The sequence below is a fragment of the Phlebotomus papatasi genome, chromosome 3, assembly GCF_024763615.1.
Source record: "Phlebotomus papatasi isolate M1 chromosome 3, Ppap_2.1, whole genome shotgun sequence".
Taxonomy (NCBI): domain Eukaryota; kingdom Metazoa; phylum Arthropoda; class Insecta; order Diptera; family Psychodidae; genus Phlebotomus; species Phlebotomus papatasi.
The window spans coordinates 9,488,563-9,504,463 of record NC_077224.1 but is presented as its reverse complement, the minus strand read 5'-3'; the positions used below and the strand labels follow the sequence as shown (position 1 = coordinate 9,504,463).

Here is a 15,901-nt window from a genome sequence, read left to right as displayed (position 1 = left end):
AAGTGTTCGAATTTCGTCTTCCAAATGGTACAGAGTAGGGTGTCAATAAGCCCTGACATGAGTTCTCAAATGTCAATAGGTGTTCCTTTCACCCTATTCAAACTCTAACTAGATACCTCCCCCCATATCCTTCAACCGCGGCTGTCTTACCGTTTTCTTTTAATTATTTGACTATTTTACTTTATTTATTTATTATTTATTTTATTAATTTTATTTAATTTTATTTTCCTTTTTTTTAATAATAAAGTACTGCTGATATTTCTAAATGTTTACTAAACAAAACGGCTTATGTCTATCTCATAAATTATAAATATAATGGAACTAACGAACTAATAAGCAATGTACCGAGAGATTTCTGGTCATAATACCTTTAAGAGCTCTGCTAAACTGGCTTAAAACATTTGATAAATTCTGAAACTGTCTCAATAATTGATGTTCACTTTTCCGAAAGTCAACCAACCTTGCTTGAACTTCTTGACCAAGAGCATGGTGCGGTTGAGGTTTGGGCAGAAAGTTTTGTCACATGGACATGGTCGATTTTGTTGAAGTGAGTCTCAACGGATCACTTGTGAGGTAGTTGCAGCTTAAAGAGTTTAGGACCTGGGCACAAGAGTTTCCGTCGTCATTAAGATTGAATTGTTCACCAAATGTTTATTCTATCCATCCCACATTTCCTGACCACCAAGTCTTTGCCATCTCCCCCAGAAAAATCCCACATTATTGTGGAAGATGGTCCAACTGTGTATCTTTTCTGTATATTTATCCAATGGCTTTTCAATTGATTGTAAAAAATCATTAAACTCCGAGCCACAAGGCAATTTTCACGGATTTTCTCGGTCGTCTTTGAAGTGGAATTTTCATTGCTTGCAGAACTATTTGGCTGATGTTTTGGGAGTTTTCTGATGATTCATAGAAATTTTTCCGGAAACTGATATGCAATAAATTTTTCCTCCAGACGAAAATTGCTTGCAAGGAGAGAATTTTTGGGCGTTTTGGATGTTCCCCTTTGGAGGACGTTCGAGAAACTGTGATTTGGGTATTTTCTTAATTTAAATGGAAAACTCCACCACCCACTCTTCTATAAATAAAGTGAGACAGAAATTGAGTTGAAGAGCTCACACATGAGATGATATGTGTTTACGAGGCTGTTTCTTCTTGTATCTTTCTTGGGATAATGTGGAGTGGTGCGTCTTAAATGTGTGAATAAGTACATGAGATTCACTTGTCTCTCTCCTCCTTCTTGGCACGGAAAATGCGATTGATCCCTTCTTGTAAACTCTATCCATCGTAAAATCATTTATTCAGTGTAATTTTGCTAATTCATTGAATTAGAGATTTTCAGCAAATGGATTTATTTGAGATGTTTGTATTTTCAGGAAGACACTTTTAGATAATTTCCCCTCTAATTAAGCAACTGATGCTGAAGCACATTTAGAGCCTCGTCAGAACTGAATTGAGTCTGTACACTGACTGTTTCAATAAGAGACAAGATGTAGAAAAAAAAAATAACTCGAATGTTTATTTACACGTAAACTAAATTGATACGGTAGTATTACCTTTAAATATCTTTTACTACCTAAGACACTCATACACTGCCGGTTCAAACTAAGGATTTAGCCAAGTTTCCAAAGATCTCTCTACCGTCAGTTGGATCAGCAATTGTCGTAACTCCCGCATGGTCTCATAGGTAATGAGAAAGTTACGACAATTGCTGATCCAACTGACGCTATATATAAAGGCCTCTACACATTGGGAACAGTTTTCGTCAAAAATTGCATTTTTGACAGAATTTTGACGTTTTAACCTACAGCAGTGCTTACAATTTCCTTCAAAAGTGCAATTTTTGATGAAAATTGTATCCAATGTGTAGAGGCCTTAAGAGACAATTTTACTAATTTTTCAAAAACTAATGGAATATTTGCCTTGAATATCCAATCCTAAATTAAAATTTTCTCAAAAATATTGCCTGATGAGCAATTAGAGAATTTAACCCTTTAAGGACGATTAGAACACCGGTGTCTCATAAAGAAAATAATTTTTCCTGACTACCTAAATTTATTTTTTTCTTATGCTTGTACGTAATTGCCAAGCAGAAGGTTGAAAGAACCTAGGATATTTTTTGCAAGTCTCTAGCTATTTGCTATGTAGTGAATATTTAAGCTAAAATATGGCAAATTTTTAAATTCTCAAATTTATAATTGATTTTATTTATTTTTTATACTTCTAATTTTTTAAGCAAAACCCTCTTGCCAATGAGAACTATAATACTCATACGTCATATTTTTTATTAAAGCGAAAAATATTATTCATTGGTATTGTCAGAAAAAATACTTAAATTTATCGGCTATTTTTGTCCCTATCGTTCATAGAAGCGCAAAATACACCGAATCAGACTCTGTTGGACTTTCAAATGTTAGATGTAAGACTTATCATTGATTATGTTTCTCAGTTTAATTTTTATTGTTGATTTTCAGCCCGTAAAGTGTCTCGTTGTTAAAGGGTTAAGCGGAGAATAATGCCCTAAACACACTTAGGACTTAAGCTGAGAGACGACTTAGTGGAAAATGATAGAAATGCACTTTAGGGGAGGGTGGGGCAGTTTAACGATGGGGCAGTTTCAATTTTTGTATATTCTTCTTATCCTTTTGAAAGGAATGGGATAAAACCTTTAATGTTATTGAAGAGCTAACTGAGACCCATGTTCATAAAAATAATTAATTTCGTGATACTTCTCGTTTGAATTCTCTAATTGATTTTGCAAAACTGCATCAAAATGAAACATTTTATAATGTTTTAATTTCAACAATTTCTGAACTATTGCACTTATCTATGGAAGTAACATAATTGTATTAAATTACCAGAGGTTTTATGATTATTATAAGGCATTTAGCGTTGAATTAATTTTAAAACAGTTCTGACAATTTTGAATTAAGTTCCGAAAGTGCGTGAGGGGCAGTTTCATGCAAGCACACGGAGAAGTTTTCAGTGTATATCAATTTACTTTTTTAATCACAATCAACTTAAAATGATCATTGAAAAGGTTTTGTAGCTGTAATTCTCCATAAAATTCGAAATTATGGGAAGTAGTATTTCCTAAAAGTTAATAAAAAAAATTTAAAAAAAAAATAGTCTTTCAGTGTTTTTAAGTGCTTAAAAATGATGAATTTAATTGTTATAATATCTTTTCAGGATGTTTTCAGCAAGATATTGTAAAAGTTTTTTAGTATTATAAAAATTCAAGACTTTAAAATACTATTATAAAACTGTTATACTAAGAAGGACATGTTATAAGGCAATATAATGATCCAACAATGTACAGAATTAGTTTAGCACTACAAAAGACATTTCTTTCGTATAAAAATTTAAAAAAAAATGCTCAGTTAATGAGAAATACGCTCGGAAATCTTTGGCGATATTTTATTTTCTTTGTGTGATCAATTAGTGTTCAAATTCTGTTATAAAGTTCTTGTTCGATTATATTTTTAAGTTTTAGAATTTTAGAAGACTTCAAAATAGTAATTTTAATCAATTCTGATATCGCAAGTTTCCTATACACACGTTTTATCTTTCTCAAAAATAACCTCATATTTATCTTGAAATTGCCCCGCAATGGGGTACTTTCACACATTCCACAAATGAAGTGAAATGAATTTCTCCACAATACACTAATGAAATTAAAGGATTATTGTTATTATTTTTATTAACCCTGAATCCATCTGTAATTCACAGAATATACAAAGTTTTACTTCTATTTATCATCTTTTTGCAAAATGGTCGCAAAATCCATTTTTCAATTTAGTAGTGAAACTGCCCCACTCTCCCCTAACCACTATTTCTAATATAATTACGCTAAGTCATCTCTCGACTAATCCTCATGTCCTTCATGGCCCTAAAGTAGACTCTCGCTAATTCGGCTCTTTTACGATCGGTCTATTTTTTTTAAATCGGGCAGCAGTTAAATTTTAAAAAAAATTATGTTGACATTTTTCAAGTTTGACTATGATTATCAAATGAAGAAAATATGCTCAAATTTGCAATTGTTTGTATTAGTTCTGATGTGTTTTTGCATTATTAATGGATTTTTATAAAATTTACAATGTAAACGAGTATGTAAACTCAATATATGTATGCAGATGAATAAAAAATCGTTGCATTTCAAAAAGTTTGTCGCCCGAATTTCACTCTAATTCGGGCGACATTTTAGTCCTAAATGCCCGAATTTCAGTGAGTCCTACTGTATATAAACTTGCACTTTAGAGTTCCAGTCGATTTTCGGAGAGATTTAGTTTGGCCTTTGGAGTAACTTTGTCTCATCGAAAGGTTTATTACAGAACAGGTCCAGTTCTCTATCAAAAGTTTTTAAACAAATTTTACAAGATAAAATATTAAATAAGTTAAGCCAGAAGTTCAACCTTCGGTTTGAAGACTAAGCATGACTATACGTGAGACTGTTAAGAATTTTCCACAATGTATTTTATTTTAAGCAGGGGCCCATCAAGCCTAATAAAAAGTAAAGCTATTTTTCACTTTTCCTTGTAAAAATTTTGCAGTTATTGCACCGCGACTTAAACAAATTTGCTCGCGGTTCTTGTATAATTTTGGCGAACATTATGAAATACATATTTTTAGATAGCTTTTAATGCACGATTTCAAAATATATCAGACTGATAAGTCAATTCTCTTAAGAGAAAACTTGCCAATAGTCTTCAGTGCCTTTATGCAAATAAACGTATGGAAAAATGAAATGTCGAGAGGCCTCTGATTTTAAAGGGATCCGTGGAGCAATTGGTAAGAGCATTCAGCTCTTGAGTGGTGTGATCTCTGGCTCGATTGTCACAGTTGTGAGTTCGAGTCCCGCCCGGTGCAAATGATTGAAGCATCTCCATGGACATTTATCACAAAACATTGTAAATTCAATAAGAAATTTGTAAAATGAACAATGTACAAAATGGCAAAAATTGCCCAGTACATCAAAATAAACATAAATAAAAATCATATTTTATTTTTCTATTTATTTTTAATAAAATTAACAGATAATGCAATAAGAAAACTCGGCCGTATAATCTTAGAATCTCGTGCAAAATTTTTGATATTTTTTTCTTTAAATTTTTTTAAATTTATTTCTGTGTAATTTACGTGTAATTTATTGACATTCAGCACATCACCTGTGTATTGGAAGTGGGAGAGATTTTACAAGAACTCCCATCAGTTGAGAAATCATTTCACATTCACAATCCTCACTGTGATAGTCTCGGTGGATCTTTTTTTCTGCATTTTGGGATTTTCATTTGTCTGTGTCTGTCTTCTACACCTCAAGTAAAAGCGCTAGAAAACATGTTTTTTAATTATAAAAGTTCATTTTTTGTGACAAGAAAAAAACTAAAGAGTTGAAATAACCTGTCTACAGAATCTAATGTGATTTTCCATTCTTTTCAGACGAATATCGCGGAAAATGCTCTCTTGCCACATGACTCATCAACACGGACCTTGACTATAGCCAGGTGAGTTCCACATTCAAATATTTTCACGTGGAAATTGGAGAGAGTTATCAAGAATTAATGGCTCAATCCACTTTTATAGTGAAGATGGTGTAGTGATTTGGAAGAATGAGTAACGATAATCCCATCTGAATGGGCTCCTTATTCACATCAATTGGTCTTTTCTTCTCACTTTTCCATCCTCCAAAATCTGTGTAATATTGTTCTAGGCTATTCAGTGCAAAATTCATTTGTGTTCATTGAATTTGAAGGGAAATATTAAAATATCTCCAACTAAACGTCTCCTAAAATGAGACATATGTATTTGGCGCAAATTTGATGATGTTCCTAAAATTAGAAATACGTGTGAAAATTTCAAAATACGTCGTGTTTATGAGTTTGTGGTTTTGGTATATTTTTCTTTTTAATTCTACCATTTAATTATTTTTTCTTCTTCCCAATTTTATGACACTTTGTTGACATACTTCAGAGTTTTTTTTGTGTTTGGGATTTTTTTCCTGACACATTTTGTCTTTCAAAAATTTCAAAGAGCTCTACTAGAGATTTTTGGTTAGAGAAAAATATCAAAGATAAACAAATAATAAAATTTGTTTTAATAAAAAAAATTGCGAAAGAGTTTTGGTTGGGATATAAGGTGGTATGATTTAAAAATTTTAAGGATTTGAATTGAAGAAAATTTAATGAATTACTGCACATTAGCGTGAAGTTATGGTTATATCCCTTATTTGATATTACACAGACACAATCCTATAGGGGGGGATGGGACTACTTTGAGCTATGGAGCTACATAAATAATGTAATTTAGATAGACATAACAATTATCAAATTAAATGAAATAATTGTAAGGGCCTGCTACCTTTAGAAGTATGCGAAAAATCGTATATCAATGTAGCCTCACAGCTCAAAATAGCACCACTTCCCTCTACTACATTTTATTTTATCCAAAACAGTTCTTACAAGACATGAATTTCTAAATCATAAATGTAAAAATTCTCAAAAAGTATAGTTAATTGCTAGAGCTACGGCAAGATTGTGAAAATCCTTCAATTAATAAATTGTTGTCGTTTAATTTTATTTATTGAGTTCAATATTAGCACATGCATGTACTAAAAGTGACAACTTTTTAATTATAAAATAAATCGTGAAAAGGAAATATAAATAGAAAATAAAGAGTTATGGTGCTATTCCAGTGAATAATGAAAAGTTGAAATCTTTCTCTTGAAATGTCTTCTTTTTAGTACATGACTGTTCTTATGCGCTTCTGTATTATCGACTTTTCTTGTGTTGCAAAACCACCAAACATTCCTGACAGAACCCACAAGAAAACATGAAGACACAGAGGCACACGAGAACATCATGTATTAAAAAAAATATTTCGGACAAAAATTTCCCTTTTGCTTTTCATGTTTCATTGGAATAGGATCAGTATTCATTTCTTGAAGCACTACTGCACAAATAGTTGTTAATTTTCATTTTAGTTCATCTTACTATCGAAGCAAAGGTTTCAAAGAGTGCTAAATTGATTATTAATTTGCTTACTCTTTTTCACTAACTATTTTCTATATTAGAACATGCATGTACTAATACAATTTAATTTGAAAGTTTTAAAAACAAAATTGTGAAAGAGTAGGAAATAGAAAGATCGGAGATTATACTACTAAATAGAATAGCATCCAAAAAGCACGAAAATCACATTTTTTTCATACGGGCACTGTACAAAAATAGTATAAAGTTTAAAATTAGTACTACTTTAATTAAAAGCCAAATTTCAATACTCATTACTAATAATGGTAAACTTAAAAAATAATAATTGGATTAATTATTAAAACTTTAATCCATTTTGTGAGCTTATCTTTAGCACATTCATGTACTAAATACTTTTATAATTGTAAGAATCCGGTTGAAAAATATCTTTTTTCAACAAACTAAGGAAGAATTTAATAAATTACTTAATGAATGATTATTTGTTTGAATCACCTAACACGTGCATGTACTAAAATATGGTAACCTACATATCGTCGGTTGCGTCTACCTCTTTCGTATCTGCATTTTTTTTGTATCTGCATTTTTTGGTGTAAGCTACAATACAGACGTCCCCTTTTGCGTAAAATACTGACACAAAAGAAATGCAGATACGACAGAGGTAGACGCAACTGGTGATATGTTGCCTAAAATTGTTCTACATAAAAATAGAAAACTAGTCTTACAAATAAACCCAAAGCTATTGCCTCTTTATTTAAAGTCCTACTAGACGAGAAATCTAGAAAATCTATAAAAACTGTCTATCAAGTCTAAATAGTGGTTGTATAGGCGCGCGACGACATCGGCCATATGCGAGGTCTAAATAGAAAAACTAACCTTGTATGAATTCTGATTTCGATATTGTTTAATTTTAGTACAAGGTCTATTAAAGTACAAATTTCGTAAGAATCTTGTTGTTAAAAACAGAGTTCGTAGGAAATAATAAAAACAGATTAACTATAACTGACACTTAAAATAAGCTGAATTTTAGTACATGCATGTACTAAAATCAAATCATTTACATATACTAAAATACACCTAATGAAATCTAATTAATAAATTATCATGAAGTGAGTAGCATGAGTAGAGCGTAGGTCCAATCAATCTAGTCTTTTAGTACTTAATCTTACCGGTGGCAGCCAAAATTCCGAAAGTCAAAATCCCGATTTTTTAAAATCCTGAAAGGGATGAAATTATATGGTGGAAAATGTTCAGAATAATTTCCCAAAACACAGAAGATTTCCCTTTGCCTCTAGCAAGCACCAGTGCAATCGTGGGAGTAGCTATGACACTTTTAAGATTATTCGGGATTTTGGCGTTCGGGATCTTGGCTTTCGGGATTGTGGCTTTCGGGATTTTGACCGGAACCCCTATACATATCACGCCAGTTTCTTCATCAAAAGAAAGAATCTGTATTTTGAGACATTTTGCATTCATTTTAGTACACCTATAACGAAATCTAATTGAGAAAATATAATAGAAGAGATGGTTTGCAGATCCGATCAGCGTAGACTTTTTTGTACTAAATAGTTTTTCTGTGTAAGAAGAAGAGTAGTGCTAGTAGTAAGATTGGGTTATGGGTGTACTAAAATGAATGCAAAGTGTCTCAAAATACAGATTCTTTAATTTGATGAAGAAACTGACGTGATATGTATAGATAGGGGATTCTCTGGTGATGGCCAGTGGATCACTTCCCAAAGAAAAACACTTTTCCAATCTTGCCCAGAGCTTTCGGTCCTGCACTGAAGAAGACCCATATCCAGGACCGAAAGCTCTGGGCAAGATTGAAAAAGTGTTTTTCATTGTGAAGTGATCCACTGGCCATAATCGGAGAGTCCCCTATCTATATAGATTCTTTAATTCTTTTTAGTACATGAAGCTTCTTATAGGTTATTTATATAGAAAAAGAAATTAAGCAGATAATATTAGTACTAAATCTTAAGTTTAGATTTATTTTGAATTCAATGAAGTTTCGGAATATTTGGCAATGTAATAGCTCCATCACATTCAACCGTTTTCTAGCTCTTTTCGATGGAATAGGGTGTGAGGGCTAATGTGTGACATTTTTTTTGGTGGAATTTGATGCCAGTGGCATATATTTTCAGTTGTTGGATGCTTTTTCCGGTAACGAGATATTCATGTTTGGTACTGCGAGAAGGTTCAAATTAAAATGGACTCTCAGCATTGTTTGATGTCGCACCCTAATTTGAGAGTGAAGACTTTTACTGGTAAACATGAGCTGTTTTAGTTATTTTTTTTTAGGGTATGGGGTTGCGCTCGTAAAATCTTTTAACAGCTCTTTTTCATAAAAATATTTTTTAGGGATTTCTGCTGCAGCTAAGTAAATTTGTTGCAATTGATTTCTATTTTTGAGTAATACCTGGAGTAATACTTTTGGGAAATTCCTATTGGTATTAATTTAACTCAATCCCATGGAGAATTAGCTGAGAATTTCGTCACATTTGAATGTTGTTGATTAACAAGGAGTGAATAACATGAAGAGCAGTAACTTTCCGGGAGTGAGTTTGATTGTGGTGGCACTTGAGGAACAACAGGTGAAATGAGTGGCTGAGATTGTGGGAAACCCAGCTGTGAGGGGTTTGGGTAGCAGAACCCAAAAGCAGGGTGAGGGGATGGTTGGGTGTTTAGTGAAAAAGTTGCGGTGTCACTCAAAACTCACAGTGTTTACGGGAGAAAGTGAGGTGAGGTGGTTTATAATAATGTCTATAAAGTGACTGAAAGCAACCACGAAATTATGTAAACACCTTTGGGGCAAAGATAAATTTTCCATCCTCAATTCCCGGTGTTAGGGTATGAGTTTTGAAAATTTTTGCCGAGCAGAGTATGAGAGATGGGAATGAAGCAACAGAGAGTGGAAATTTTCATTGGAAAAGGGAAAGGTTGGGGGAGGGATGGATTCTTCCAAGGGAGAGATGGTGACTGCTTTTTCACTGAATGTGTCAAGGGCTTGATGGGAAAGACGACATGCGGCAAACCCCACATAGATTTTCATCTAGGAACTCTACTGATGCTTTTACTGTTTGATTAGCCGGGATGGTGTGTAATTAGAAATAATTACCAGAGATTTATGGATAATGGGACGGACGTGACTGGGAAAAGTGTTGAGATATTTCCATATTCTAATATTGATGAATGTTGATGGGTATCATGAGACTCCATTTCTAAGTACACAGAATCAATGTGGGGAATATTCCTTGTACCAGTGCTTCAAATAGGTCATTTTACACTCAGAAAAAAGAGAAATAATTAACGGATAATTTTTTGAAAAACGCCATTTAAAATGCATTTAAAAATTTGATTGAGTTTTAAAATTAATCTATTGAATTGCTAAAAGTTAAAAGGAAAAATAAAAATATCAATAAAATTGTTAAGGAAGTTCATACACACATAACTTCTAAAAATATAAAATTTTGGGATATTAGATTAATATTTGGGCAACGTTTTTTACGTTTTTATATTGTCAATAAGCAGAAAAAGCCAACCAAAAAGCGGAAATGTAGTTCATACAGGTTGACCAATCAGACTCATAAAATAACTTCCACTTTGTGAAGGTATCCCACATTACTCTACAGCATAAATTTGATCATGACCACATAAAATTAGGTAAACTTAATGATTTATTAATTGTTATACTTTTAATAACCAGTCCACTTTCAACTTCAAAAGTTCTAATAAAGATAACTATAATGAAGATTTATTTATATCGATGTTCACTCTTAAAAGGCAACAAAGGATCTAGCAAGCCATACCCAAAAAAAAAATCTCTTCAGTTATTCACAATTAAAAAAAAATTGGATATAAGATTTAAAGATTTGTTATTCTTTCATTTTAAAATCTAAAAAAAATTCTAAATTCTAAAAATTCTAAAATGTAAATAAAATCTAAGTAAATTCCTATTTGGCTTAACTTTAAACGGCTCACATGGATTACAAAAAACTGCATATTTTCTTTAATTTTTTTTCAATATCATTTTATTTAATTCAAGTTTTTTAATGTATCAAAATATAATATTATAAGCTATATTTTATGAAATTTTCATTTAAATTTTACTCCCTATGTTCCAAAAAAATCATACGTTTGGAGAAAGAATGGGGATTAACTCTTTCGCGTCCATAGGGTCATATATGACCCGGGGAAAAAAGTTTCTTTTTGGCTATTTACATTAATTGAAATCTAACTGGAGTCTTGAGAAAATGAGCCAAGAATCTTACATCCTTCTATTATGATGTCGTGCACGAACAGATAGATTTCAATTAATGTAAATACCCAAAAAATACTTTTTTCCCCGAGTCATGACATTACCCTATGGACGCGAAAGAGTTAAGGAATGGTTTTACCGAATGTTTTTGTTAATAGTAAATTCTGTTAATAGTTTTTTAGAATTTGTTAATAGTAAAACCTCAATTTCGAGGTTAAAAAAAACTATCTGAGTGAAATGTTGTACATGGATGAAAATGTAGCTAATAAAATTCTCTATCAAATCCATAAAACAGATTGTTAGGGACAGTCCTGGTTTTCGAGATATTTTTGATTAAATTTGCTAAAAGGTTCGATTTTTCCATGTTTTCTGACATATATGAGACTACAGCACCCCTGGTGTCAGTTTCACGAACTCCATCTGTCCAAAGGATTATCGGACATGTCAAGGAGAACATTGTTCCCATATTAGGAAATTAATCAGTTCAGCAGAATTGGAGATATAGGTACCCAAGTATCAAAAAACGGTTTTGCCTAGATTCCAGGCGCGAAAAGAAAATTAAATCAAAATGATAAGTATTTTCGTAAATCATTTGATCCTAACAATAGAAAAAATAGCACGAGAATCCAGGGACAAAATCATTGTTGTACAGTGTAATTTTTGTACTTCTATATCTACATGCTCAGGGAGTTTTCCAATTGTTCTGTGATTTCTACTAATCATCAATATTGCAAAAATCATCGAAATTAAGATTTATTTCCTACTCTTTTCATAACATCACTTTCCAGAAAACAATGTTCAGGAAGATAATCAGTGTCTCCTTCCTAACACTGATTCTGTGGTAGGATTATTTCTGTGATAATATTCTAAAAACCATCGTGCTTTATTATTAAAATGAGACTAATTATTAAACAAACATTCACACAGAAATTATGATTTTTAATAAAATATGCACAGAATCCGAGTAAAAACGATCTAAATTGATAATGGTTTTGTTCGACAGCTGTAAGGATTTTATATTCAATTTTAACCGTTTTGTGCTCAACTGTGCGTTCTTTATTTGTAAATTTAACCTTTTCATGTTAAAGCTAATGAGTGTATTACATACAAGTGAAATCATTTTAAACTTAAGTTTAACACTAAATCGCAAGTTCTTTTACGTGTCATTATATCAAAGTCTGTTAAAAATAACCTATGTATATTACTATAAGAAATTATCAATAAGTATTTCTTAGATTTTAAAAATTGATTAATGAAGTCATACTATTTCCCTATTTGCGAATAGTGGAAAAAATGTATTTTTATGTCTAATTGTTTTACATGTTTACTATAACAATATTAATTTTGGTTCTATTATACGTTAAAAGTAAAAAAAATCAACATGTTGAGGATTTATTACAGGCAACATTCTGAAATACCTATCTGTCGAAGAATAACAATTAATTAGAAAATAGTAACGTTATTTTTCCACAGAGAGTATGTTTTATGTGTACAAAATCGTTTACTTACTTCACATCAATAGGTATTCATAACAAAAATTTTGTTCATGGCTTTCCCAAGAATGTTATTCCTCGTAAGCAATATCAATATTGATGTTGCTTACAGGAAATGTTTAAAAGATTCAAAAGTGCTTAATTTTTCTCTTTTATATTTTACATATTTTTTACATTTTTAATTACATATTTTTTTACATAAAAAAATATTTTTTACTATGTAAAGGCACAACCCTGACGGGTATTTTTTTTACTTATGTTTTGTATCGAACTGAGCTATATTATAATGTAATTTAACTTCTCAATCTGTTGGTGCAGCTAAATTTTATCATTTTAAGGCTGAATTTTATTTTAAAATAGGTGAAAAATCCCAATTTCAAAACTGCCCCACATTCAAATGTGCACCACTTCCCCGTTTCCCCTAAGAAAAATCATTGAAATACACTCAGAAAAGAGCTCTGTGGAAACAGCTCTTAATTTAGCTCTTGATATAAGAACGGGCATTCGTGTGTTGAGCTTAAAGACTATTTTACTTGAAGGAAAGCATTTATTTTAAAATATGCTTTGGTTCAAGAACGTACAGTCTTTGAATTTTCAGAGATGGCAAAAATAGTCTCTGGAAGAATTTTAAGTACTAACAAGTTCTTGGAGCAAAGCATAACGAGTTTTGATTCTAGTATCAGATTTTTTCTGCTGTATCGCAACAATTTTGACGTACACTCACAATTAAAAACACAATAGAATTTCACGTTTTTTTATTGCCCTATGCCACCGTATACACTTCTTAATTTATAATATTTCACATTCCCTATTGTTTTCCTAAAATCCAAGCGAAATTGATCAATTTTTGACTAAAAAAAACTCACATTTGGGAAGATATTTCTCCATCCGATTATCGCTGAGCGAGATGCCCGACATGTTTACAATTTTTTTTTCACCCGAACCATCTCACAAAAATCTTTTAATTTTTCCTCTATATAAGTTTTTCTAAATAAAAAACCACCTTTTCACAACACTCCAGACACTTGAGCTAGCTCGTGGGGCACAATATTCTAATTTTCAAGAAAAAATATTTTCCTATTTTTCGAGCTTCACTTCACCAAATTTCCACGTAATTCTTATCGGCACTGTATTTTTTTGCACCACAAGACACTTCACTACTTGTAGAGGCTTCTCCCCACAATTTTCACTATAATTATATTGAAAAAACTCGCGAAAACAATCACAACTTTGCGAATTAATTGCGAATTATTTTGTCTGTCATTTGACAGCACTGGAAGTCACTGAAAATTTTCTCTGGAGAGACGGTACTCTCTCTCTCTCGCTCAAGACGCGGCAGCTCTTAGTTGATCTGTTTTAGAAAACAGCTCTTGATTCTAAGCACGACATGTTTAGGTTGATTCGGCTCTTAAAATATTCTTACAGACAAGAGCTGCATTTTTGCAAATCCCATACAAAGTTAGAACTGCCTTTTTCTGAGTGTAGCTCCACGAAAATTACATGTAAAGCTCTTCATAGTGTGTTAAAGGAAAGATTCTCTGAAGTGCAGTAATGTTGTGCTAAAATATCAAAAGTTACGATTCAGTCTTCGGGGTATCATAGATTTCGATCAACATTTTTATTACTTAGACAACGAGTGACTTGTTGAGGACGAGAATATTGAAGGAGGAAAAATTCTAGTAGGAAAATCCTTACATGGGATATAATTCAGATTGTGAATATGCAGGATGAATTGAAATAAATGAAAGTTTCCTCAATGAGACTTTATGGTAGAGAAGCATTTTTTTCTGAGAGGATGCAGAGATGTTAATAATATAAATAAATGCATTATGAGATAAAATTTGACGTTGAGTTCTTTGGGGAATATTTGGGGTGCAGAGTTATAAAACAGGTGTTGCATTTGGGAGATATTGTATTTTGCAACTTTAAAAAGTTTATATAGAGTTAAAATATGTGAGAAACAACTAACATTTCAATTGCAATATTTCACTGTTGATTCTCTTCAAGTGGAATTCATGCAAAGTTGCTGTGGAAAATTTATTCAATAAACCACAATTTATCATTTTTTGGGGTTGATGCAATTTATTTATTTCACCCTCCACCCTTTCCCCTCAGACTCTTTGAAAGCTTGTCACGGCTTTTGCACACCTTTCTCATTTGCAAATACAGCGCTAGTCCATAAATAAATTTGACAAATAAAACCATGAGGGAAAATTCTCACCATTTTATCTATTTATTCAATTTTTTTTCGTGTGTTATTGCGTCTGCGGAAATTGCGTTATGTATCACCCTTCTTTTTTTTTTACCATCAAACCCTCCTTCAGCAACAACAACCCATAATCACTCGAGGGAGTTATAAATATTGCAACAACTATTTTCAACAACTTCAAATAAATAAAGGTGAATAACATCATCCTGAGGGAATTTCTCGCAAAGTTGAGAATGAAGTAGCACATTGGAGTAACATAAAACCATTTCATTCAACATATCCAACTTTTGACTAACACACGCCAAGTGTTATAAACATGAAAGAAGAGGTATAAAAGTCAATAAATCATAAGTATTTGAATTTTAAACAACAAACTCACGGATTATTTTCACCATTTTCACGATTTATTTCGTGTTGAAAGGATAGAATCAAATAAAATATTAGAAATTTCCTTTTTTTAAATTTCTCATGATTCATTTCAAACACGGAAGCTTTAATTATACCCCTAGTGAGAGTTAAAATAACACACGTATGGAATTCTTAATATTAAGTACCAATGTTATTGATACATTATGTTCTAAAAATTTACACTGAGAGAAGGTCTTTAAATAAGTAAGTCTAGAAATGAGTGTTAAAACAACTCTGCCCGGAATGACACTTGATGATGCACACATTACCTACATTGTGTGTTGAATCAAAGGTTATTATTATTATTTTTTTTTTGAATTAGAATTATGACAAGTCCCAGAGTTTTTGTAGGCAGAGGCGGTGCATTATATTACGTTTTATCACAGTGAAAATTTTCTGACAGTCTGATTTTTGCACCGGGCGGGACTCGAACTCACAACTTTGAGAGTCCAGTCAGAAATCTCGTCCGCCCAAGACCAGCTGTCTTGCCTATTGCACCACTGAGATCCCCTATTTCTACGATGAGACTAAAGGCCTATACACATTGGGATCA

The 15,901-nt window shown here is 32.0% G+C and overlaps 1 protein-coding gene across 4 annotated transcripts in view; it reads left to right on the top strand.

Moving 5' to 3' along the window:
• The window catches only part of LOC129806642 (delta-sarcoglycan), a 147,728-nt gene that overhangs the window by 116,835 nt on the left and 14,992 nt on the right, over nt 1-15,901 (top strand). For all 4 annotated transcript variants that reach the window (XM_055855376.1, XM_055855375.1, XM_055855373.1 and 1 more), the window contains one exon: nt 5,437-5,501. In XM_055855376.1, coding sequence (XP_055711351.1) covers nt 5,437-5,501 — 65 coding nt within the window. The remainder of the gene's footprint in view (nt 1-5,436; nt 5,502-15,901) is intronic.